Source organism: Ursus maritimus, unplaced genomic scaffold, assembly GCF_017311325.1.
Source record: "Ursus maritimus isolate PB19 unplaced genomic scaffold, ASM1731132v1 scaffold_3, whole genome shotgun sequence".
NCBI classification, from domain to species: Eukaryota; Metazoa; Chordata; class Mammalia; order Carnivora; family Ursidae; genus Ursus; species Ursus maritimus.
Genome location: NW_024425563.1, coordinates 11,852,935 through 11,877,193, shown reverse-complemented (window position 1 = coordinate 11,877,193; position 24,259 = coordinate 11,852,935). Strand labels below are relative to the sequence as shown.

Here is a 24,259-nt window from a genome sequence, read left to right as displayed (position 1 = left end):
GGTGGAACCATAGGAGCTGAGCCAAGGTGGTGGATGGAGAAATCTCTCCATCTCTCCAGGAACGAGTAGGCAGGAGGATTGAGGACAGACGATCTCATTGTGTTGTTTTCTGATAGGATGGGTTCTATTTCTCTTCCGATTAGGAGGCTGAGGAGGTACATGGGAAAAGGTTGGGGGCTCTCTTTGTATTCTAATGAGGAGACGGAGCACAGAGAGGGAGGGTGACGGTGCACAGCTAGCAGCAAAACAAGAACTGGCTTTAAAGTTGGAAATTTAGCTCCAAATCACCTGCCACAACTTGTTTCTTGGGAACCTTCTGCCTGTACAGATATGAGAGACGTGGGGGGACGTGGGCTGGGCATCCTCCCCCTTGGGGATCTTCAGGAGCAGGGGACCCCCCCTTCTTTTAGTGTAAGACCTAAGGATGGACAAAATGACCTTTAGAGGAGAATTGAAAGGAAGATAAATAAGGAAAGGAGGAGATGCCAGAGACAGGAGGAAGCACTCTCTCACCCAGGGAGTGGGGAGGTGCCAGCCGGGAAGGGGGAGGCAGTCACCTTGTAGGGCCGTTTTCTGCTTTGCTGGAGGTTGGGGCAGTGTGGGATGGTAATGGCCTCTGAAGCCTTGGGACTTCCAGTCTAAGGAGATGGACAGAGCGATAAGGTTGAGGTGGGGGTTGTAGATGCGCTGATAAGCAGGGGGCTGGCAGAGAAAGGAGCACCTGCCTGCCGAGGCAACACTCAACCCATAAAGCTAATCCTGGAGGCGGTGGGGGCGGGGAGGGGCTGGCCCGGTCAGAGCCGCACAGAGCAGGTGCAGGGGGGCTCGCCACCAAGGCCTCTGTCCTTGGATCTGGGGTGGGGGGAAGAGGGGGGCCCAGGAACGGATCCCTACCTCTGGGTCTCCACCCTCTCAACTTGCCCAGGTCCACTGCACAGGGGTCACTTCTATGTAGATAATTTTGGTAACAACAGTACAGTACTGTAAACATATTTTCTCTTCCTATGATTTTCTTAATTTTCTCTAGCATACTTTATCATAAAAATACAATATATAATACACAATATTACATATTGTGTATTATATATATAGTATTGTGTATGCTATATTACAGCATACAAAATAAGTGTTAGTTGACAATTTATGTTTTTGGTAAGGCTTCGGTCAACAGTAGGCTATTAGTTATGTTTGGGGGAGTCAAAAGTTACACTGGGATTTTGACTGCGTGGGGGGTCAATGCCCCTTAACCCCGTGTTCAAGGGTCAACACTACTGCCTAATCTTTAAGGAGTTGCCTGTTCTCCTCTGGCTTCTTCCCCTCATTCCTCCGCCCTTGTCATATCCCCCCGCCACAACCCTATTTCTCCCTCCTTCCTTCTCATGCTCCCTCAGCCTCTTCTGTGGACATGAACACCTAGGACCTCTCTTCCTCAGGTAGCAGCCTCCCTGCAGTCTCAGGAGACTTAGCGACGGCCCCCAGGGGCCCAGGGGCACCTTACTACACTGTCAGGTCCCAGAGCCCCTTGGCGCCAAAGCAGTCAGACCTCACGCTCTGATATGATGAGGAGGGAAATGAATCATACCTGGATTTTATTTTCTAGGAAATACTCTACCACTCCACGTGCCCACAACCATGTAGGGAAAGGACTTGAATACTACACTTTAAAACATTAATAGTAATTTTCACTGAATGGTGGAGTTACTAGCCCTTTTTGCTTTTCATACATTTTAAATACTTTTGTAATAACAACAATTACATTCCTGCAGGATTTATCTCTTCCAGCGCAGGAAATGGGACAGGCGGGTGGTGAGGCAATGCGAGGACTGGTGGTCAGTACAACCCAGTTCTTTCCACACCAGCCTGCCCCACCCCCAGCCGCCCTCCCCATTGATATGCACAGAGCCTGAGATGGCTTCTTTTTTTGCCAGGAAACAAGAGGCTCCTCCCCCCAAGCAACCAGATTAGTGATTTTTTTTTCCACCCAAGCATTGTTTCCTGGACCTGAAGGTAAATGGGTGCAAGGTAGGGGTGAGCAGGGTCACTTGCTTCCTTGAATCTTTCTTCCCCCACCATCAAGTGACCTCCTGTACCACTCCCCCGTCACCTGGCCTGGATCAGCAGGAAGCCTACAAGGGGTAGTAAGGCTGTCCGAGCAGAGCCTTCAGGCGAGCACATCTGCTAGCAGGGGTCCGTCTGCGGGAAGGAGTCTCCACTCGCACTCATGTCTGTAATTTTCTTTTCCAGAAAGAGCACACATTTCTGTGCACGGCCCAGCCCCTGCATTTGGTGGTTCACTCGGGCTCCAGGAGTGGTGTGAGCTGGTTGTGCTGGCTCAGCTCTGCCCGCAATCTCCTCCACCTGCCCCAGCGCCCCTCCTGTAGCTCGTGGCCTGCACTGGTTTCTGGTTATCCGGGCAGGTCTTCATCCTATCTCCCAAGGTCACTCCGCCCCATTCCCATCCCCAACCATCTCTGCTCCGGGAAGTAATTAGCCACAGCCCATTACTGCCAACACATCTGTGCTCACCAGGTTCCTGGGCATGGCGGGCCTGGGGCACCGGGCAGCTTTCTCGAGATCTCTTATTTAGGGTCCTCGCCTCTCTGCCATGCTGGTTCTTCTCTAAAGACTCTAATACTGCCATCGAGCAAGGAGTTTAGAGAATGAGCCTCTAGCAACTTTTTCTTTGTGTCTGAGAATAGAAGAGGCTATAAAACTAGAGAAGGGGGAGTTCAGCCTTCCGGTACAAGAGGGCAAAGGCTTGGGGAGAGGAAAATCTAGGGGAGGGTGAGGAATGAGGGAATAGTTTCTTCGTGAGTGCAGGACACCCTGTCCTCTGTCTGTCTCTAATATGCACATGTGTGTGCATGCACACACACACCAGGTACACTTCCCTGCCCGTCCACCTGTGCCTCTCCACCTCCCTCATTTTTGTTGGGCCTGAGTTTCACGTACAGCCCAGGACTTGAGGATTTGATATTTTCACATCTGTTCTGGGCCTCAGTCTCTACAAGACACTTTCCTTAGAGAAAGGCCGCATGGAAGAGAGGAAGATGTGATGTCTAGAATGAAAAGAGGTGGTCAAGAGTGTTGCTCTGCCCCTATTGTCTGGGTGATGATGCTAAGGGCAAAAGTCATGTCTTTTGTGAAGCTTGGTTTCCTCATCTGTATAATGGGTATGATGATCCTATAACTTTGAGTCCCGGTTGCTATGCAGAGCTCATGACAAAATGGATCTAAAAGTACTTCATAAATTCTTCAGTCATTTGGTTGCTCTCTACAGGATGACCCACTACAATCATCCTAGAACCTTCTGCTGTCTGCTACCGGCTACTCACCACTCTCTTGCCTGGCAATGGAACTCTCTAATGACCTGAATGAGGGGCAGGCCCATGGCTGTGATGTCACAAAGCTCATGAAGTCAGAGGTCCCATGGAAGCGAAGGGAAGAAAACGGTGCTGGGAAGTGGTAAGGGCCGGGACAGGGATAGGGGAGGGAGGCAGGGGAGCCGGCTGGGCACTGGGGAGTAAGGAAGGCCAAAGGCAGCGGATGGGCAGGCTCATGACTTCCCTGGGCTCCCAGCTCTGCAGGGCAGCGTTCCTGGCTGCCATCCTGCTGCTGCTGCGGGTCAAGGGGGTGAAGCCTCAGAAAGGCAGCCTGGACCCCAACGAGGGGAGTCAGAACGAGGAGATACCCTCTACAGGTAGGTACAGAAGAGAGGACTGTGTCGGGAGCCAGGGATCAGATCTCTTCGTAGTCAGTCCCCCACTAGTTATCAGGCTGGAGTAAAACCTGAGATAGGTTTGGGTCCCCTATTATTGTAGTGTGAAAGGGTCGCTAAAGAGTTTAGAGCAGGGTTCTCAGCCAGGGCCATATTCAGGGACACGCCACGGGTTAGCTGAAAGTGCATGCGTCTTGTGTGTGTATGGGCACAGGTGCGTTTGTCTGGGAAGAGCCTCTGGTTTCTGTCCTTCTCTAAGATGGTCCCTCCATCTCCAAATGGTGTAATGTACTTCGGAGGAGACAGTTCGAGGTGGAAATAGGGTGTGTGTGCTGTGGTTGAACACAGATTGGAGGAGACCTCTAAATGGTCAAGGACAGTGTCGGCACAATTGGGCTAAAAGCCCCAGGCCCTAACTTCTTCCCAGATTTTCCAACTTTGTCATGTTCCTGGCACAGGCCAGGGTCAGCGGGGGGGCAGGTTAGGATCAGCCCCCTCAGTGGCTTCCCCTCTCCCCTGCTCCAGACCAGGATCAAGAGCAGTTTGAAGAGCACTTTGTGGCCTCCTCAGTGGGTGAGATGTGGCAGGTTGTGGACATGGCCCAACAAGAAGATGATAAGACATCAGACACGGCAGCTCTACGTGACCACCTGTTGGACCTAGCCTTCTGCTTCAATCTGGCCAGCATCATGGTTTTTTTATGAGGGACATTGAGGCTGAGGTGGTGGCCTGGTTCCTGGATGAGGACCTGGATATCTACCTCCGCTTCATGATAGCTTACTGACCCTCTCTCCCCACTGGGCTCCAGGTCACTGCTCCCAAGGGAGGCATACGCATGGCTTCCTGCCTCTGGCCAGTGGCTCTTCACCTCAGCATGCAGCATCCGAGAGATCCTGGCACTGGCCTTCCAACCACCCGTCGTCACAGCCTGACTGCCTCCCCACCCTCTGAGCTCCATCTCCCAGGGCAGGAGACACCAGACCCATGCCCTTCTCTCTCCCGCACCTCTCCTGGCTCTGCTCGGGACAGTACATTAGGGGAAAGGGGTAGCAACAATAAAAGTAATAACAATAAAATCCTGAAAACACTTGGGGGCAGCTTTCTGAGACTTAACCGAAGCCCTTTTGTCTCTGACTGATCCGTTCAATTGCCGGACCTGTGGCCCACTGACCTTTAGACCCACTAGTTCACCAATCATTGGTTCTCTCCTCTTCTTATGTCTCTGGAACTCTCTCGGCCTTTTCTCCTCTTATCTTTTCTGACTTCTAGGCATAGAACATACCAAGAAAGAGTCATTAAGGGACAGACAGATGCCAAGTGCCAGCTTTTATTTTTGGAAGGGAAGGAGAAAGGGGATTATTGCCTGATTCCATGAATGGAGCAGGGAGATGTCGTGACATCTGAATTGGAGTCTCTGCGGTAGCCAGGTTACCAGAGTTGGCAGCGGCTGGAGGGGTTCATGAGGGCACCATGTGGACAGTGGAAATATCTGGCAAAGGCTGGGGTGTTGCTAAGGGGCCCGTGGACTCGAAGGGTGGGAGGGCTGTGAGGATCCTGGGGCTCCTGGGTACCAGGCTCCCTACACATCACCTGTGGAGAAAGAGAGGTGCACGCGGTGTAAGGAGAAGGACAGGATCGTCACGTAGATCAGCGTCAGTAGGACGAGGCAGACCGGTGCCAAGGTAGTGACTAGGGACAGCAGACAGAGATGAGAGCAGGGATCAGGCCACACACTTGTCAGTCAGTTAATCTGGCAGGAGGCATGTGAGGGGGGCCTGGGCTGTGCAGTCAGACCATTTGTCAGTGACTGAGAGGTGGGGTTTACTGGAAAAACTCTGTGAGGGGGTCTTTCAGTATACTGAGGAATTGGGGGCAGTGTCTTGTTGAGGGAGCACATGGTACTTCGGGGTGCTGTCAGGTGGGGACCATACCTGGGGATGAGGTCTCTGAGAAGGAATGTGGTCTATAGACAGTCTGTCAAAGGCTCATTTTTGAGGAGAAATGAGAGGAAAAAAACTTGTGCTCATCTCAGGGATTTGGCAGTCGAGTTTTTTCTTTATTTGAAGGGGGTGCTGAATTTGGTAGAAGAATTTATAATACTATGAAAAGATGGCCCCAAGTGGTATGTATGAAAGGATGACAGTGGGGACTTCTGTGGCAGAGGGTTGGGGCTGTTTGGGGGAAGGTGTTTCAGGGAGGAGCCATTCTTTAAGCATTAGCAGTAGGGTACTCCTCTGACATGGAGTGAGCTGCGGAGGGAAGTGGTGGCTGCCTACCTGGGCATAGCTTCGGAAGAAGAGTTGCTGAGGACTGAGGTCCAGGTTTGGCAGGATGGTCTCCCCACGGTGCCATAACAGCCTCTTGCTGTATGCCTGGATATGGGGGTGGGATGGTGAGTAGCTCTTAGACTGCAGACCCATGGCCATTTGAAAGTCTGATGCCCTGCACACAACACCCAAAACCAGTTCGTGGCCTTTTTGCCCAAGTTCTGCACAGACACACTGGTCTAAGCCAGGAAAAAATGTACTTGTGAGATCTATGGATATTCTAGAAAAGAGGGATCTGTGGGGTAGGAGGGGGATCCCTATCTGTTCAGTGGGTATATGAAGGGTAGAAGGCTTTACAACTATGTTTGCATGACGGAACTAGAAGGAATGGCTATTAACAGATCCTGGCCTCTTGGATGGGAGTTACCTGCAGTGCAATGGCCAGCCCCCCAATGTCTGCAGCATTCTCCAGGAATGTCCGAGATCCATTAAAGAAGGTTCCATTGGGTAACGGAATGGTCTCATAGTGGTGTTTCAGGCACAGCAGCGCCCCCTGTAGGGCACGGGTGTCACAGGCTGGGCAGCCCCCAGGGAGTACTGTTGAAAATGGGGCCAGGTGAAGAAATAGTAAGGAGCCCTATAAGGATGAGGACAAGGGGGTACCACAGACTGGGCTGGCCCCCAGAAGCATTGCAAAGGATTCAGAACTGTCCCACTTGGAGCCCTCCCTTTCTCCTCCTCATGGCCTCTTTTGGGGCCTTCATCTGGGTTCCCAAAGGCCCCACCTCCCAATGGCCCACTGTTACCCACAGAGCTGGTAGAAGATGTGCAACAGCTCATGGGCCATAATGCTGCCAGCAGCGCCAAAGTTCACGGCTCTGGGGAGACAGAGGTTTGTCTTACTCCCAGAGTCCTTCCAAGTTTTTGACCCCAATTCTCCAACCACAAGTCCCATCCATCATAACATCTATTCATCGTGCTTGGGAAATCCCCTGCCCACCGTCAGAGAATGGCCCCTACCTGGGGTAGCCAGGGTGGAAGAATGGCGGTTGGAGGAGTCCAGCTGGGAAGACCACCACATGGTCAGGTATTGAATAATAAGCATTGACCCCCCAGGGGGACACCTGCCACCTATGGGGAGAGCACACATGAACACCAGCTGCATCATTTATGATCCCGCCCACCAGACATAGGAAGTCCCTCTCAACTACTGTCACTGTTCCTGTTTCCCCAAGCCCCCAGCTTTCTTTCCTGCTAATCTTGAATGGGTATCTCTGAGATGCAGGGTCTGTGTCTCCCTTGCTCTTATACCTGTGGTAGGGGAAAGACTGCAAGAAGCTCTGGACAATTCTAGCTCGGAGGGATCGGACACAGCTCAGGAAGGACTGCAGGTAGCTGGGTCCAAGCTGTATCTGGGAGGAGGCAGGAGGTGACTTGGATACACAGAGACAAATACAGATACACACTAACATACCCTAGTGGGTACATCTGAACACAGACGGAGAAGCCCCGACACACAGTCATCCATAGAACAGTGGACAGCAGCACAATGACACCACCACGTGTCAGTGCAGACAGGCTTCACACGAATCAGCACACAGATAAACACACTCAGGCAAGTCATAAGAATGCATGTGTACGTGCATGCACACACACTCAGCGTGACCTGAAAAGGTCTGTTCTTCTGCTGGCAAGACCCACAGTGTGGATATTCACCCATAAAACCCAGCCAATACCAGAGCAAGGAAGGGGTTAGTTAGGGATCGCCCAGGATGAACAGATTGTCTGCCACTCAGGCGGGTCAGGGGGCTGAGGAGGAGCTGAGGACTAATGAGGAGCTGGCAAGGGCAGGGACCCACATCATTGTATTCCTGTCTGGCCAGTGATGGCTTCAGGGCCCATTCGGGGGCCCCCATCTTCACCTGCAGTTGGGTGACCTGGGGAGAGACACAAAAGGTAGAAGAAACCTAGCTACCCCAAGTTTATCGGAGGTAATTTCTCATGCTCACTGCCCTGGTCCCACCTTTTATATTGTCACCCGGATGCATGTGCAGCATACTGGCGTTTACACTTGCCATGTGTCCTTGTGCCTTTGCCCTCTCCTCCCTCCAGGGTGATCTCTGGATCCAATACTCAATTCCACCCCTGCTGAATCTTGTCTTTCACTCCTGAACTTACCCTGTTCTGGGCCTCTTTCCGGGTCTTCTCATCCATCCAGGGAATCCTTCTGAGGCGGCTGACGAGGGCATTCTTGATCGCTGTGAATAGTTCCATGGCCTGTGAAGGGGCCGGGATAGAGAAACAGGATCAGGGCCAGCCTCCGTCTGGGGTCCTGCCCACTGGGACTGTAGGAAGGGCCCTGGCCCCAAGGAGTTACCGGAGAAGGGGGAAGATCTCTGAGAGAGAAAGTAGGACGTCATATTTATTAGGTGACTAGAAACCCAGAGCACAGAGATCTGTGGGGACAGAAAGGAGGTGCCAAGCACAGAAAGGGAAGGTGGGAGCTGGTCACTCCTGAGGTGAACAGGGGAGACGGTTCCTTTCTGTAGGGAGATCTCAGCCTGCCAGGGGAGGGAGACACCGTCCTTACCCTTGGCCAGGCAATCCATTCAGAATGCAGAGGGAGGAAGAGAACCATCATTCCCTTCTCTGCTCTTGAGTGCCCTTGTCCTCACACTCTCTTTATTAAGACCTCCTTTTCCTCTCTCCATCTTCCTGGGCATTTCAGCTTTCCAACAAGCTGAAGTCTTCCCAGCTTTACACCCAACTGTGTGGTTACTGCTTTCCCAGCCATCTACCATCTTGTTTGTATCCTTTCTTGAGAGAGGTAAATGGATGACCATATCAGAAGCCTGAGCTCAAATCCTGACTCTGACTCTACTATTTGGTAGCTGTGTGATCTTGGGCAAGCTACTTAACCTCTCTGTGCTTCAGTTCTCTCTTCTCTAAAATTAGGATATACTAGGCATTAAAGTAGTTCATGCAAAGTGCTTACAAGAGTATCAGCCACATGGTAGGCACTCAAAGACTATTCAGTACTCATTTACTTGCACTTTTTAAGATTATATCATTCCATTCTCCTGTAGTTTCCTGTGTTGTTAAAAAATCATAGATAAACAGGGAGTAGCCTTAGAGGCCATGGAGTTCAATTTTCCCATTTTATGGTTGGAGAAACACAAGAGCAGCAAAGTTAGGGAACTTGTTCAAATTCCATGCATGTTGTGCACACCTGTGTCCTGTAGCGAAACTATGCAAACCCTAGGGATGCAGCCTGGCCTCCTTCGACTTCTCTCCCACAGTGACCCTCTCTCTCTCTCTCTCTGACTGCCTGACTCCCCGACTGTCCAGACCATCCAGGAGGGCACAGTCAATAGAATTCGGAGAGAATGATTGGGTGGGAAGGGGTGGAGGGATGTGGGCTGGGAAAGAGCCCTCACATACAGCACTTTGGGTGCTCGGGCTGAAGGCCTCACGGACAAACAAGGTTGCCAGGGTAGGCTCGAAGAAGGTTCCTGTCTCCTCCACACACTTCATCCATCGAGGGCGGGCAGGCTATGGAGACAAAGCTGGAATGAATGGCTCCCATCAAGCATTCTTCCTCATCTATCTCCCCAGGCCTATCTTGTCTAGACCTTTACCCCAGAGGAGGCTCTCTTTTCCTGTCTTTCTGGGTTTGTCTCACTTTGCTCTAGCATTCTTTTTGGTGATACACGTAGGGATATTGCCGCTTGGTAATAAAAGGGGTTATGTCCTCCAGGATTAGTCTCGTGAGCCTGGATTGGGCAGATCATACTTATTTATTGACTACTGAATTTGAAAGCAAGTCCTCTCAGAGGCACCCTTCTGGAGAACAGAAAGACTCCTGGGTAGGAGAGGACTACATACCAAACCTCTCACCTCGGCAGGTCTGTCGGCCACCAGGTCCCCACCTGCCACATGCACCACGCTGGTAGCCCAGTAAAGGCTGCCACCCTCTCATGTTTCTTTGCTTAAAATGGAAATTGGAGAAGGTAATTCCTCTCTCCTTTCTGCCACCCTCCCCCACTCTCCAAATGGTTATCACGGATCATCTGGTAGGACTTTGTCTTATAAAGAAGAAAATGATCAGAGTGAAAATGGGTTTTAGACGCCATATTGTTTGGTAGGAGAAGGGGAGAAAAGAAAAGACTAAACGTGAATTCAGAGAGCTAAGAAACTTTTGGCCAAATCAGGGAAAAGAGGATGAGATGAAGGACATATCATCAACTTCAAAGGCAGACAGATGGTTAGACAAAAACTCAGTAGGGGCTTGGCAACTGGGGTGTTCTTAGCATGGGGACAGAAAAAATAAGCAACACAAGAGAGAGATGCTGGGGAGGTGTTTGCGGTGGGCGTGGATGGCTTTGAGGAGCTGACCATGAAGTGGGCCCAGAGATGACACAAGGCCAACTGAGAAACACACTCAAGAAGGCCGAGGGTGAGAGAGCTGCCCTAGGGGAAGGCTGAGCTGGGACTCTGGAAAAACAGCTAATATGCTAATTTGGGGTAAGTGGGATGAAGTCACAAGACTTCATTCCTGTAACTTATTTACTCCTCACAGATCTCCTCGCAGGGAAGGTAGTTAGGTTGCCACTATGCTTTCTGGTGCCAAGGTTGGAGAGAGAGTTTAAGGGGCTTCCCACAAGAGAGGAAACAAAAAGGGAAGGCCAGTATTGTTGTCATTGAAGAAGATACTCCTGAGCCTGCCTGTTCTGATGTTCACCATTTTGAAGGTTGCTTCAGACCAGCTGCCCACACTTGTGTGTTCTTGTCCCCTCTTGTGAGGATAAGGACTCAGCCACTTTCTATAGTGTATTGGTTGCAGCTCTAAAACACAAACATGCACACTGAAGATGAATTGAAAGAGAACCTGGATCTGACAGCCATGACTGGGTCAAGGGCAGGCTCTGCTGGTCACCTTCAGTGTCTGTCCACCCCCCACAGGCCTCCTGATGACAGGCTTGGATCTGAGACCTCCTTTCATCAGGCTGTTTGGGGGGGAGCGGGGAGGGCCCACCCCCGGGGCAGCAGCAAACACATCAACCTTGAGCTTGTTAGTGTCATCCGCCTGCCCTTTCCACACCTCCTGGTTCCTGAGTTGTCTCCTGATCCCTTTGCTAATGCCTGCCCATTTTTCCAACAGCTTTTGCCTCCTCCATGCCTGTCCCCATAGCCTTGGCCCCAGCAGGCTCTAACCTGGTTACTGGAGAGCATAGATGCCACCTCAGACTACCCATTGCTAACCTCTGTGAAACTCTGGGATTCTTTTGGTTGCAGTTGTGCTGGGTCACATTTCCCACGAGCAGGAAAATAACTTCCAGAATCTATAGATAAATGCAGGTCTTGGGGTGGAAGTTGAAAAGTTATATATTCATCTACTGGGGATTCTGAGTATCTGAGCTGTCTCTCAAGACATGGAATGATAGAGCATACCATATATATTAAAAATAGAGAAAAAGAGGGGCACCTGGGTGGCTCTGTCAGTTGTGTCTGATTCTTGATTTCAGCTCAGGTTCATGAGATTGGGCTCTGCCCCGGGTGTGAAGCCTGCTTAAGATTCTCTCGCTTCCTAACCCTCTGCCCCTCCCCCCAACTCTCTCTTGTGTGCGCTCCCTCTCTCTAAAAGAGAGAGAGAGAGAAAGAAATATGGAGAAAAAATCATTGCCAAAATATAAAAGATGAAAGAAATACTTCAAACTCAAGATAATGAAGCCCAGTAGATTAATTTTAGGGAACAGAAGACAAGTTGTGGATATAACCTTAGAACCACAAATAATAATATTTAAGAAATAATAGAAATCAGAAAAAAATTCTAGGAGTCTGGAGGGAAGCACAAATTTTCTTAATTTGCCTTAGAGGGAAAGTAAATTTTAGAGATTACAGGCCAGCCAGGAATCCTTAATGTTAATTTCGACACCCAATTCTAGAATGGGTCATTAAACCGATCATTTCTGAACTCTTGAGAAACAGCATGTAACTACGAAGGGATCGCTGAGGATCACTGAGGCCAAATAATGCCAAAATAATAACAATCTTTCTGGTTACAAGCTTCACCAAACTAGGATAACCCAGAGACCAGGAGTGACGACTCGGATAGGGGCCATGTGGTGGCGTCACTGAGAAGCAGCTGGCGTCAGACCCACAGGGCATAGAGGGACAAGGGTCAATGGGAAGAATAGAATAGAGCTGCCTCACTCAGCCCCTGTCACTTGTGACCCCTGAAGAATTCTAGCCTGCTGCTGACTACGCTTTAGGTTTACCACACACGCACACAAAAATGCTGGAGATGGGACTATCGGCGTGCCATCTCCTAATTTTTGACTGTTGGTGATTAGCTAAAAGTTTGTCAAAAGCTTTAAGGCCAAGAAAACATGTCGAATGGCCAAATTCTTCCTCAAGGAACCACCACGATGCTATCTCTGAACAGAGAATTCAGCATTTACTAAACGTGGGTTACTAACCCCTGCACTTCAGTTACACGAGCTGTCCACCGGAGAGGAATACCTGTCCTGCCTCCCCCACTGCATTGCTTGGGAGACCAGGTGAATCACCACATTGAAAGCGCTTCGTGAATCTTAACGTGTTGCCGTTGGTTCCATGGAAGCATTTGGTAAAGCCATAAACTAAGTCCTTGAGAACGAGATGCAGGAATCTGTGTTGGAAGATAGTGTAATTTGTGTGGCTGCTCAGCTGGCTGAACCATAATGAAACCTCAGTGACTCATGACTCCAAGTCCGCATGAGCTTCCCTTACCATCCTACCAAAAACTGCAACACGCTCCCCACCTAGCACGCCGTCTCGCCCTTTCCTGGTTTCTTTCTCTGAACTAATCACCACCGAACATATTTTATTACCGTAGTTTATTGTCCTTCTTCCTTGGTCAGAATATCAGTGTCTGAGGGCAGGGGCTTTTGTCTTTTGTTCACGTGGTATCCCGTGTGCGGAGAGAAGTGTCTGGCACATAGGAATATTTATTGCATAAATGAACTGATGACTTTATAGCTAGGTCTTCCATGACCCTACATGCTGTTCTTCCTTCTTCGGGATTTTAATCATAGTCCAGATGAAGATACACTAAATAAAATTGCAAATGACCAAAGTGGGAAGGGAAGGGTAATGCAACAGAGGACTGGAACGAAGGCTAAAATTACCTGAACAAATTGGGATGTTGGGCTGAATATAAAGAGTTCACTCAACAGGTACAAATGTGATGTTCTGCCTTTACTTCCCCAAATTCAGCTGCTCAAGTTTAGTAAGACAAAGACCTGGCTTAACAGCTATTACATTGACTGTTTATTCAAAATCATTCAACAAAATATGGCCAGATAATGAGACCTAGTGTTTCTGAATTAGGACGCTATCAATTAGAATTCATTCCAAAGAGTATGGTTAGAAATCTGCAATTAATAACCATTGGGTAGGACCACGAATTTTGGTCACATCAAGGGCAGAGCCTTGGCAGTGTCTGAGTCCCCTCTCCTCCTCACAGCACACGTCCATCAGAGTGCCTGTTGCTTACCTTCAAAATATGTCTTTTGAAACACAAAACAGATCAATCTTTCTGTAGGCCTCCATTTCATGCCAAGAAAAGCCAAGTCCTGCCAGTGGCCTATTGGGCCCTGGAGGACCCCCTCCATCCCTCTCTGATTTCCTCCCTTCAGCTCTCTGTGCCAGTAGCAGCAGGCAGAACCTTCCACGCATGCCTCGCTCATCTCTTCTCAACCAGAGCTACAGGGGGATCTCCCACATGGCCCCAAAGTTTAGCCAGCCTGCTCCGTGCCTTGTCCAAATGAAATGATGTCCCTTTCTTTGCCAGAAAACCCTTTCAACTCTCTAGACAACTGCCTCTGTCCTGCCTCCAGCACAGAGATCCCACTGCCATTCAAACCCTCCCTCAGGTCTCCCTCTTGGGAACTCTAAGTGTTTGTTGTGTGAGACAGAGTCTTTCTGGAATGCAGGTACACACGTTCATTTACTCCGCATGTGGCTGCTTTTGTGCTACAAGGACAGAGCTGGGTGGTTGCAACACAGACCGTATGGATCACAAAACCAAAAGTATTTACTATCTTGACCTTTGTAGAAAGAATTTTCCAACCCATTTTCTGTTTTCCTACCCACTTATTTCTCAATCCTGCACAGTATGTAATTAAAAACGTGGCCTCATGAGGTGGACAGGTCTGTTTTGTGGTCTGTTTCTTCACTTAACGAGCTGTGTGGTCTGGGGAAAGTTACTTGCCCTTTCTGAGAACCTTGGAGTGTTTCTGGAGAGTTAAATAAAAGCACCCACACTAAGTGTTCCAAGCAGTGCCTGACATACAGTAACACTCACTGTTCATTAGCTATTATTCTTATTCTATTTGTTGGTGGAACTTGACTCAGCTTTCAAGCCAAGGACAGCTATAATCCTAATGGGTATATGAGGGTGGACATAATGGATATAAAGGATTTATGTAAGTATATAAAGGATGGCAACTTTAGCAATTTTTAAGCCTTCTAAGTTCTTTAAGTGTGATTTCAGTATCGGCACACTTACATCCTTCAAGAAGTGCCATCAGACCATGGTTCTGGGATTGACAGGAAGCTGTTTGTTGCCAGGGATTTTGTAGTAATGCCAACTAAGAGGAGTTGGAGCTCTGTCTCCTTCATCTGTGTCAAGAGAAAGGCTGGGTAGAAGCTTCTTGGGGACTTGCCCACTTGAGTGAAAGTCCTAAAAAGGAGTGTTTTGTTGTTGTTGTTGTTTTGTTTTGTTTTGTTTTCTCTTACCACAGCGATTAAGCACAGACCCTCAAGCTTGACTACCAGAGTTCAAATCCTAGCTCTACCAATTTACTAGCTATAATACCTTGAGCAAGTTACTTAGCTTTAGTGCCTCAATTTCCCCATCATAAAACAGGAATAAATGATATGCCTACCCCATGAAATTCTTCAGAGGATTAAATCAGTTCATACATATCTAAAGGATATGTGAGAAAACTATCTCCCTCCCAATACTTGATAACGACATGGCAGTCCCTATGCATACATTTCCACAGATGCTCAGGTCGCCAAAGCAGTGAATTTCTCCAAGCCACAGGGTTGGTCCACAAATTACTAAGAAAAAGAAACCCCAGTGATTTTCAAGACTACACTGAGACCCTGACTGAGGTTGGAGCATATCTAATGTTCTAGATACCCTTGCTTACATTTGGATATGTCTGACCTAGGGTTTCCAAGTTCTTGGTAAAGGAGTGTCTCCACATCTTATGTGACATGGGAGATCTGGGTTAGTGTTCGCTACACAGCCACCACCTCAGATATATGGGGATCTGGACCACAAAGCCCATGCTGTGGCCCAACAGATCCTATTAGACGTCAGAGATGAACTCTCTGTGAAGCGCATTTGAACATTAAACACTGGAGTCACGTAGATAGAGGAAAGGCCACCGCTTGCTACTCATGTCTGGCATCCCAATGAATCCTAAGCTTTAGGTCCATGTCCTTAAATCACAGAGCTCTAGATAACTAGGCAAATAGTTTAAAGGTCATGATAAAGGAAAAGCAATTGTTGATCATTTTAGAGCCTTATATTTACACCTTAATACTCAGCCAAAGTCAATAAAAGTAGCCAGATGTGTGTAAATGTCTGGTACCTGCCATCTCAGTCCTCAGTATAAGTACTGTAGGGCCAACCTGTCTGCTTCTATGGAAACACCAGATATTGAAGGGCACTGCCCTCATGCCCTCTCCCTGGGAGACATATGCCAACATTTATCCCTCAAAATGGCAAATGCTCCTTTAGCCCCCATTCTGGGAAAATTCATCCCCTCCTCTCCTCACCATGGGTGGTCTTTCGGTCAGCTCCCCCAGTTTCTGGATCAACGATCTGCGTGCCTCCTGGAATTTACTGTCCAGGGCTGGAGAAAGGGTCCTCACCAGCCCCAAGATCATGTGGCTCTGCAGAAAGTCTCTGCGGAGGGAAGAGAGATGGGACACATACACCCAGGGCTCTGGGGGTGCCTCGAGAACAGCCTCCCCTTATGTAGTCACCTTGATACTCCCGGGGGAAGGCCCTTCTCTTCTGTATCTATAGAAGATAAGGGCTTGACCCTGGAATAAGTCAAGAAGAGCTTTTCTTGCTGTCAGTTGAATAATGATAGTAGAAGGAACTAGATGCAGAGGTGACTTCTCAAGTCGCAAGGAGTGAAGGGTCTGAGCTAGAGGAAGACTAGACTTAAAGAGTTTAACCAACAGATTCATCTACTTCCACAACCAAGAAATCTCAGTTCACTTTACAGCTGATTTGTAACCTTACATAAACTTGCTCACACCCACAAGAATGGCCCTTGGCTTCCTTCACAAAGAATTTCTAGAATTTGCTGCTACTGAGTTCCTATGAAGAAAGGCCTTGAGCCTGAGCCCCTGGAAGGAAGCTGCTGTCTTTAGGTAGTGGCCACCCAGGCACTGGAGTTGGCAGCCCAACACAGATCCTTACCCACAAGGGCCTCAGAATCCTCTCACAGCTGAGAAATGGCCTCTCCCCCAGCTTTTCCCTCAGAGAACCCCAGCCTTCACTTCATCCATCCACTGGCCTCATGTGTCTCCTCCTCCTGCCCACACCTCCCAGCTGTTGACAAGACGCACATGCCTTCCCTGTCCCAAGTGACTGGCCATCTAGCGTCTTCTATAGCTTAGCGGGTCTTCACAGGTTGGGTTCTACTCCCAGCAAGCCCTGTATTTTGCTGGACACCTGTATTCCTCATTTTATGTGGGCTTTCCCTTTCCCGTGTCCCCCAAGCCTCTCATATTTCCTGTTTTCTCCATTCCCTCTTGGGCCATCCACCCCAACCGTTCTCTGCCCTTTTGTGTCCGAGGATCCCTTCCATCAAAGGTCCTGGGAGGACCTTACCAGCATGCATTTTCCATAATCTTCTTTGTCCCTGAGGCCTCTGGGTCCTCAGACCTTTTCCATTGCCCTTATACTTCCCCAATCCCACCTGAGGCAAACCTGTGTATCGAAAGCTGCTCTTCCACCAGTTGAGACATGTTTTTCAAATACTCCAGATCATGGACCAAGAGGAGCTGGGAGGGGCTCAAGGGCATTGGCGTGAATGTCGCTTGCAAGCAGGACAACCAGTCGATGGCAGGGGCCATTTCCTTAGAGGAGGGACACAAAGGCTGAGGGGGATGGGATTGAGGAGAGGGGGTTCCCCTCCCTTAGGGTTTGACAGGGAGTGGGGAGGGGGGTGGTTGGGGGAAGGGATGGAACCAGAAAAGTTAGGGATGGGAAGGAATTAGGGAATGAGGAGAAAGGAGATAGGGAGAACAAGAAAGTTTGGGAGAGAAGCCCTCATGCCCATCCTCCTCCAGTCCCCGGTTCAAGGCACCTGCAGTTGGTCAATAGTGACCATCTGGAAGAGCTTTCCCTGTGCCCGCCGCTGCTCCAGGGGCCTCAGAAACTGAAACAGCTGCGAGGTAATGGAGATGGACAGGAAGGCATGTTCTTGCACCTTGTTTGGTTCTCCTCCCAGCAAGGTTCCCAGCTGGTTCAGATAAGTCAGGTATTCCCGCACAATCTGGGGGAGGGGCAACCTCAGTCACAGCCACCAGAGCCCCCTGCCTTTCTCTGAGCATCAGAGGTCAGGACCTGACCTTTGTCCACAAAGCCATCTTACCTGAGCATAGATCTTCTGTTCCTTCTCTTGCTTGAGGGGAACATCAAACTCTGGCTGGTCTATCTGGACACAAGAGATACTGGAGAGAAGTAGGGAGCATGGAGGAAGGAGAGGACAGGTGTGGGGAGAAGGGGAATGTACCAGGGAAGATGGCCTCAGGACACAAAAAAAGAGCAGAGAGGACAAAGTAAGGGAGGGATTGGGGCTAGGGCGCATGGGAGGAAAGAGTTTATACATGGAAATGTCAAGACAGGGTGGGTATTTCAACCAGTTAGGGGGTGCTCAGCAAAAGAGAAGCATACTAATCCGTGTCCTGAAGGGAACCATCCCCTGTGCTAGGGCCAGGTCTAGAGTTAAGGGAGTGAGAGACTCTCTCAGGCGCAAGATTTAAGAGGTACTAAAAACGGTAATCAACAGTAATCCTAATCAGTATTTTTTAAAATAAAAATCAATGCTAAAATCCATGCTGACTAAAATATCAAAGCCTTGTTCGTCATGGATTTTTTCCCAAAAATCCCAAGTGTATTTTTTATTCATTTTGAAGAAAAATTAAAGATTCTTTTTTTAAGTCTGCAATAAAATTTCGGTCCATTTTGGGGAGAAATAATCTCTTCAAAAAAACCCCACAATGAACAAAAATTTGATATTTTGTTTATCATGGATTTTTGCATTAGCTTTGATTTTTTAAAAAATATTAAAATATTTATTTTGGTTACTGTTTTTGGTATCCTCTTTAATTTTACGCACAGGTAAGTGACTCACTTACCTCATCTGTCCCACCTTAGTCCTGGCATGTCCTTGATTCTGTTCTGAAGATTGTCGCCCCCACACTTTGTCTTTTTCTGCTCCAACTTCAATATCCTGCTCCCACCTCGAGCTGTACACTTCCCCCTATCTTGAAAAATCTTTCGCATGGCTCCTTTGTCACGTTTTATGTTCACATTTTGAAGAACTAAAAATCATCTATGTCCCTGCTTCAACTCCCTTGCCTTCCTCTAAAACTCTGTACAATCTGTCCATTTCCAGAACTGTTTTGATACTCTCTTCTAGAAGCTTCCCAATGGTGTCTTTTCATTCCTTATTCTCTGAGCTCAGAAAACTCTGGAATCCGTGACGATCCATCCCTCCTGAGATGCTCTTCCCCTGTCCGCTGTGGCTCAGCCATGCTGGTCTGACTCGCCCTCCCTGCCCCCAGACCCCCAGTAGGGTGCTCCCTCTGCTGTCCATTCTGTCTACCTATTTTTCCCCTCAGAGTCCATCCAGTCTCCAGTCGATAACCATCCTCCTCCCACTCACAGTACATCAAAACTGTGGGGTCATTTTCCAATTTCTCCATTTTCTTCATTTACATTCAGTCACCAAGTCCTCTAGAAGCACCATGGACCATCACCACTGGGATGAAGTTGCCTAAATCTTCAAGCCTGGCCTTTCCTTTCCATTTCAATTCCTCACAATCATCTTAGTTCAGATCCTCCAAATTGGCTTACCTAGACAACTCAACATCTCCAGGTTGACCTCTAACATCGCTGCCTCTGCTTAAGTGCAATGCACAGCCATCATATTCGAAAGGACCCAGTAGCATTTTTTTCTATTAAGTCGAAGTGATCACCTCCATCTGGCTTCTGAGGCCAGGAATAATCAGGCCCAACCTCAAGTCTTCAGTCTTGCTCTTATCTATCTCCTGCCGTACCTCACCCCTCCCCCAAATCCTCTGTTCCACAAATCAGTCTTCTCACTGACCCTACAGAGGAGTCACACCATTCCAGCCTCTTCCCTTAGCTCAGGACTTTCCTGAAGCCCTCCTCATGCCCTTAGCTTCACCTTCACCTATGTGATTCAACCACGTTTCAAGACTCAGCTCACATTCTCCCCTCTCTGAGCCATTCCTTAACCATTCCAGATCTTAACTACTCCCTAAAGGCCACACCGATTAAGCTCCTGAGCATACCCTTTAGAACAGAAATTTAGAATGCCTTGTACTGAGTAACAACAGCTTTTCTTGTATATTCATCCCCATATAATTCTGTGAAACTTCTGAGAGCAGGAGCCAAATAGATGGCATTGCATTGCCTACCACAATACTGATACCTTCAACGTTTTTATTTATTTACTTGTTTAGCAAACACCTGCTGTGGGCCTCTGGCTGCCTGGCCCTCTACCAGATCCTGGGGAACAGAGATGAATAAGGTGTGGTCCTGTTTTCAGGGGCTCATGGTCTTTAACATGGTGTTCGATGATGAGAGTTTGGCAAGTGGGAGGACAGAGGGGTCTACCTAACTCATAACTAGGGTGTCAGTGAAGTCTACCCATAAGAGATAAAAATCAAACCCCAAATTTGAAAAGTATGTAAGAGTTTTCCACATTGAGCTTAGGGGGTTCAGGAGTAGTGTCGCAAGCGAAGGGAGTCATATATTCAAAGACTTGAGGAATATTCTTGAAGCTGTGAGGGAGCATGATTTGAGGTTTGAGGGGGACAAGGGATGGGGCAGGAGATAAGGCTGGAGAAGTGTGTAAGGGTCAGATCACAAAAGCACTTGCAATGCTTTGCTAAGGATTAAGAACAAGATGGTGATGACCTGGTGAAGCACTGGAGGCATTTAAGCAAAGACAATAGCATAATTAGCTCTTGGTTTAGAAAGGTCCCTCTAGCAAAAATGAAGAGTAGATAAGAGGAGAGCGATACTGGAGACAAGGGGGCTAATTAAGAGGCTGTAGGGGTAATCCAGATAAGCAGTAAGGAAAATAGGAACTACATCTGTCTTCTCCAGAATGGCCCTACTGATCCTTTCCCTAATTTCACCTAGTGTTCCTGGCTGTCACATCAATAATTTTCCCTCAAGATAGGGGTATTTCCTGCATTGCACATTCATCCTCATTCTCCAGCCCACAACCTTCCACTAGGAGATGCTAGGCTAGAACACAAGGCAGGCCCATGTCTTACTGCATTTTTGCCAGTGCATCACTCACCTGGATGACTGGCGTGTATGGAGGGGTGGGACGAGGTCGCAGATAGGCTCTGAAGAATGGAAAATAACCATACTGACTCATCAGAAGTCTCAGAGTTCGGTTAAAGTCTAAGGAAGTCCAATTACCGGAGATTCGCCAGCCTCCGAGCTGGGAAGCAGAAAGATAGGGCTCAGCATAGGGGGATGGCCTGGGATACCTGCCCCTCCACCCTTCCTCAGACACCTGCTACTTCCTCACCACCATTCTGAGTGCTTGGAGCCCTCAAGGCTCCACCTCTATACTTCTTTCTCTATGATACCCCGGGTCCTTATGCTTCCAGAGGGTACTGCCATTTCCATTTCCCTCCTGGAACTTGGAGATCTCTAAGAAAGAGATATCCCCTCCCTTTGTAGAAAAAAAGGTGGGGGGCAGCCCTGAGCATACACTGGTCCTATGCATTATGTATCTAGAAATGTTAGTGCCCCGGGTCTCACCTCCTCAATGACTTGTCTGAGGGGGGCAGCCCCAGCAGCCTCGATGGCATCCGTGTCCATGCAGGAGCTGTAGAACTGGAAAGCTTTCTCCTCCCCAGAGCCCAGGTGCCAGGAACCTGGGGCTTCTAGAAATGAAGCATGAGAAAATTAGAGGGGTGGAGAGCTGAGCAGGGAAGGTGAGGGAGAAAGGAGAGACTCCCAGGGAAATGGAAGGAAGGGGAGGAACACAGTGATGCAGAGGTGGGATGATGGGAGGGCTGGATCAGCTCGATGGGAGAACACATGCAGGGAGAGGGAGTGTGGGGAAGACTGAGAAAAACAAAGGAGACATGAAAGAGAATCGGGGAAGAAAAGACATGGGAAAGAAGGAAGAAACGAGAACACCTAGGAGCACCTATGGATACAGGAGAAAGGATGCAAAGGAAAGGCAGGAGGGAGGTGAGTGAAGAGATTAGAATAAATAGGGAAACCAGAGTACATTGAGGGATTAGAGGGAGGAAAACGCATCCGGAAAGCTTTAGCAAGGAGAAGAAACAGGGTCCAGACCCTCGCTCAGGACCCCAGGAAACAAGCAATAACCCAAAGGCGTATGTTTTGGAATCAGCCACCCTGTAATACCCGCTGCCTATCCCTCAGCCCCTGATACCCTTCACTCTCTTGTGGGCAACAGGATTCATTCTGAGCAAACATTTTCTTTTCATCTCTGGGCCTTCACTGGAAGCATGGCCCCTCTACCAAGGGAAGGCCTGCCTCCACTCCTTCTCCATCAATAGGAAGGCAGAGGGATACATTTATGTGTCCCAAATTCCAGCAGATACTGCCACATTCTCCTTCAGCTTCCTTACGCTGGAAATGTGTGCCTATCGTACCCCATTTCATTCCCCATCCTCACTACCATCTTCCAACTTCTTGGAACACACTTTCAACCTCCCAGATGGCTGCAGCTCCTCCCTCAGACTTTTCCTGTCAGTTCCTTCACCTTCTCCACACACAGCCTCTTCTGTACTCCCAGGGCTTTAGGTAGGCCCTGTTCTTTTCCAGCACACCTTCTGCACCTGTCTGGATCCATTCCCTGGCACACAGCCAGATAATCCACTCCCCCCACCACTTCTCACCCCACTGGCCACATCATCCCAACCAGCCAGCCCCAGTTTCCCCTTTTTTCCAGTCAAGCTTTCACACCAAGGTCCAAGGTTTCCATGGAGAACAGGAGATAATGGTGAGAGGGGGCCGGGAAGTTCCGGGAAGGAGAGCATGACACTGACCACTGATGGGGCGCTAAAAGACAAGCAGGGTGGGGGGCTGGCGGCTGAGATTGATGGACACCTGAGCTTATGTGCAGCAGGATGAGCGGACGCAGGTGGTGAAGGTCCCAGGCATGGGAGAGAAATTGAACATTTAGGGGCAGTAACAAAGAAGGGGAGAGCTTGAAGAGAACACAGTAGTCGTGTGCAAGCAGGAAAGGAAAGATGACAAGAGGGACCAGAAGAGAAGGGGGGAGGTACTGAAGGGCAAGCTGCGGTGACAAAGAAGCAAACCAGCTGTCCCACAAGCACACAGGTTTGGGACAGCAAGATAGTTCTAGGCTCAGAGCCATCCACTTGCCCAGAGTGCCTCACCCAGTATTCTCCGGAGTCGTTTCTTGTTCTCCTCTGCAAGAGCCTGGAAAGAATAATCGGTCCCTTTGGCCTGTCCGCAGGCAAAGTTGAAGAAATCGGTGCAGGGGGCCACACTGGTGTTTCCAGAGGCCAGGTAACGAGCCAGGAGATCCCAACACACAGGAGTCATACAGGGGCCTGTAGGGAAAAGCTCAGAACTGGGAGAAGGAGAGAGGGAGAGAGAAAGGGACAGGGCTCCCCCAAGGGGCTAGGCAAAGGAATGCCTGGTGAGAAAGGGGAGAGGGACCCTGTGAGAAGGACAGGACCAGGAGCAGGATTGGGAGGAGGAAGTCGGGAGGTGGGGAGGAGGGAGAGAGTCAGGCAGGACTGAGTGGTGAGTATATCTGTGGCACAAAGCCTCAGGATGCTGGGCAGGCAGATGCTTCCCCTGATGAGGAAGGGCTGACTAGGTTGGGAGATTCCAGAATCTTGCTTACCAGGGCCACAGCTCCGGAAGATGTAGACCAAAAGCAGAGAGAAACCAAGGAGCAAACTGAAAAGCAGGCCAGCCGTTAGCATCCGCCTGACCATGGACCACTGTCTGCCGGGTTCAGTGGCACTGGGCAGCCTTTCTTCTGGAGCTCTCTGTGCAGGCAACCAGGAAGTGAAAACCACAAGATGGAGGGTATTGGGAGAGAGGGGTGAGGAAGAGAAAGGGGAGAGGAGAGAGAAAGAAAAAGTTAGTGCCAGGGCCCCTTTGTAGAGAGACAATTCTCTTTCTCCCTAAACTGAGCCCTATTTGGACCCCTGGGAGATGCGCAAACAAACGCCACCTGTTCTGGGTAAGGACCAAGCAGTCTGTGAGTGAGAGTTTGTGGGATGTTAGAGCTGGAAAGGATGTCGTTCATCTGTCCCATAAGGGTCAAGGACGGCACTTACCTCCTGGTTCCAGGGAGGTCTCATTCCACCTGCCCTGCTCATTCCCCCAGCCCGGGTTCTTCCCCACTCTGGTCTCCACCCTCCTGAACTGAGGAGGAGGGAGGGGAGAGAAGCTGGTTCAGGAAGGGGGTGCATTAAAGAGAGTTATATCAGGTCGTTTTGACGCTTCCTGTCACACAGGCGCTATCATCCAGGGCAGTGTTCCCAGACGGGCTTCAGAAGAGGCCCCTCCCCTGGATGAACCCCCACTTTCCTCCCTCTCTGGATACCTCCCTCTCCTTTCCCGTTTCTGCTCTCCAGGCCTCACATTCCCTCCTCTCTACTGGGGGGCACAGCACTCACGCACAGGGCCATCCACCCCCACCCTAGCCATCTGACCCCAGAAGGGAATAGTTTTCTCCAGGGGACTTGCTGTCTGTTAGTCCTCCCTAGCTCCCAGAAGCTTCCTGGTTCTGCCCTAGGTGCTGAGTCTGAAAACAGGGGTTCAGGAAATGACCTCCCTCCTACCCCCACCCCAGTTCATTTGTCCTGGAAAAGGGGCACTTCTGCCACTTGACCCTCCTGTCCCCATACCCATGCTATTGGCCTCTGGGTGGAGTCTGTTTATCAGTCCAGAGACACCCAGACC

General features: G+C 49.4%; 2 protein-coding genes across 15 annotated transcripts; one reads left to right on the top strand and one right to left on the bottom strand.

The window, feature by feature from the left end:
* The first annotated feature begins 3,429 nt into the window (after positions 1–3,429).
* Positions 3,430–4,422, top strand: LLCFC1 (LLLL and CFNLAS motif containing 1). Its single transcript, XM_008697413.1, has 2 exons — positions 3,430–3,700; positions 4,244–4,422. The coding sequence occupies exons 1-2, from the start codon at positions 3,430–3,432 to the stop codon at positions 4,420–4,422; spliced, it is 450 nt and encodes a 149-aa protein (XP_008695635.1).
* A 609-nt stretch (positions 4,423–5,031) lies between these two features.
* On the bottom strand, positions 5,032–23,885 carry KEL (Kell metallo-endopeptidase (Kell blood group)). 14 transcript variants are annotated; one of them, XM_040643883.1, is made up of 19 exons: positions 23,632–23,885; positions 23,190–23,337; positions 22,714–22,890; positions 21,095–21,219; positions 20,747–20,768; positions 20,622–20,670; positions 17,655–17,733; positions 17,367–17,555; positions 16,988–17,136; positions 15,820–15,949; positions 9,427–9,537; positions 8,164–8,262; positions 7,722–7,922; positions 7,297–7,397; positions 7,006–7,116; positions 6,796–6,863; positions 6,413–6,582; positions 5,995–6,090; positions 5,032–5,308 (listed from the first exon to the last, which is right to left on the bottom strand). In XM_040643883.1, exons 1-19 carry the CDS (start codon positions 23,764–23,766, stop codon positions 5,147–5,149), a joined length of 2,322 nt encoding a protein of 773 aa, XP_040499817.1. In that variant the 5' UTR covers positions 23,767–23,885; the 3' UTR covers positions 5,032–5,146. The 14 variants fall into 14 exon arrangements, with proteins under 14 accessions (XP_040499817.1, XP_040499823.1, XP_040499816.1 ...); XM_040643889.1 differs by having other exon boundaries at positions 17,367–17,447; XM_040643882.1 differs by having other exon boundaries at positions 17,655–17,717; positions 20,622–20,768.
* Positions 23,886–24,259: the final 374 nt, after the last annotated feature.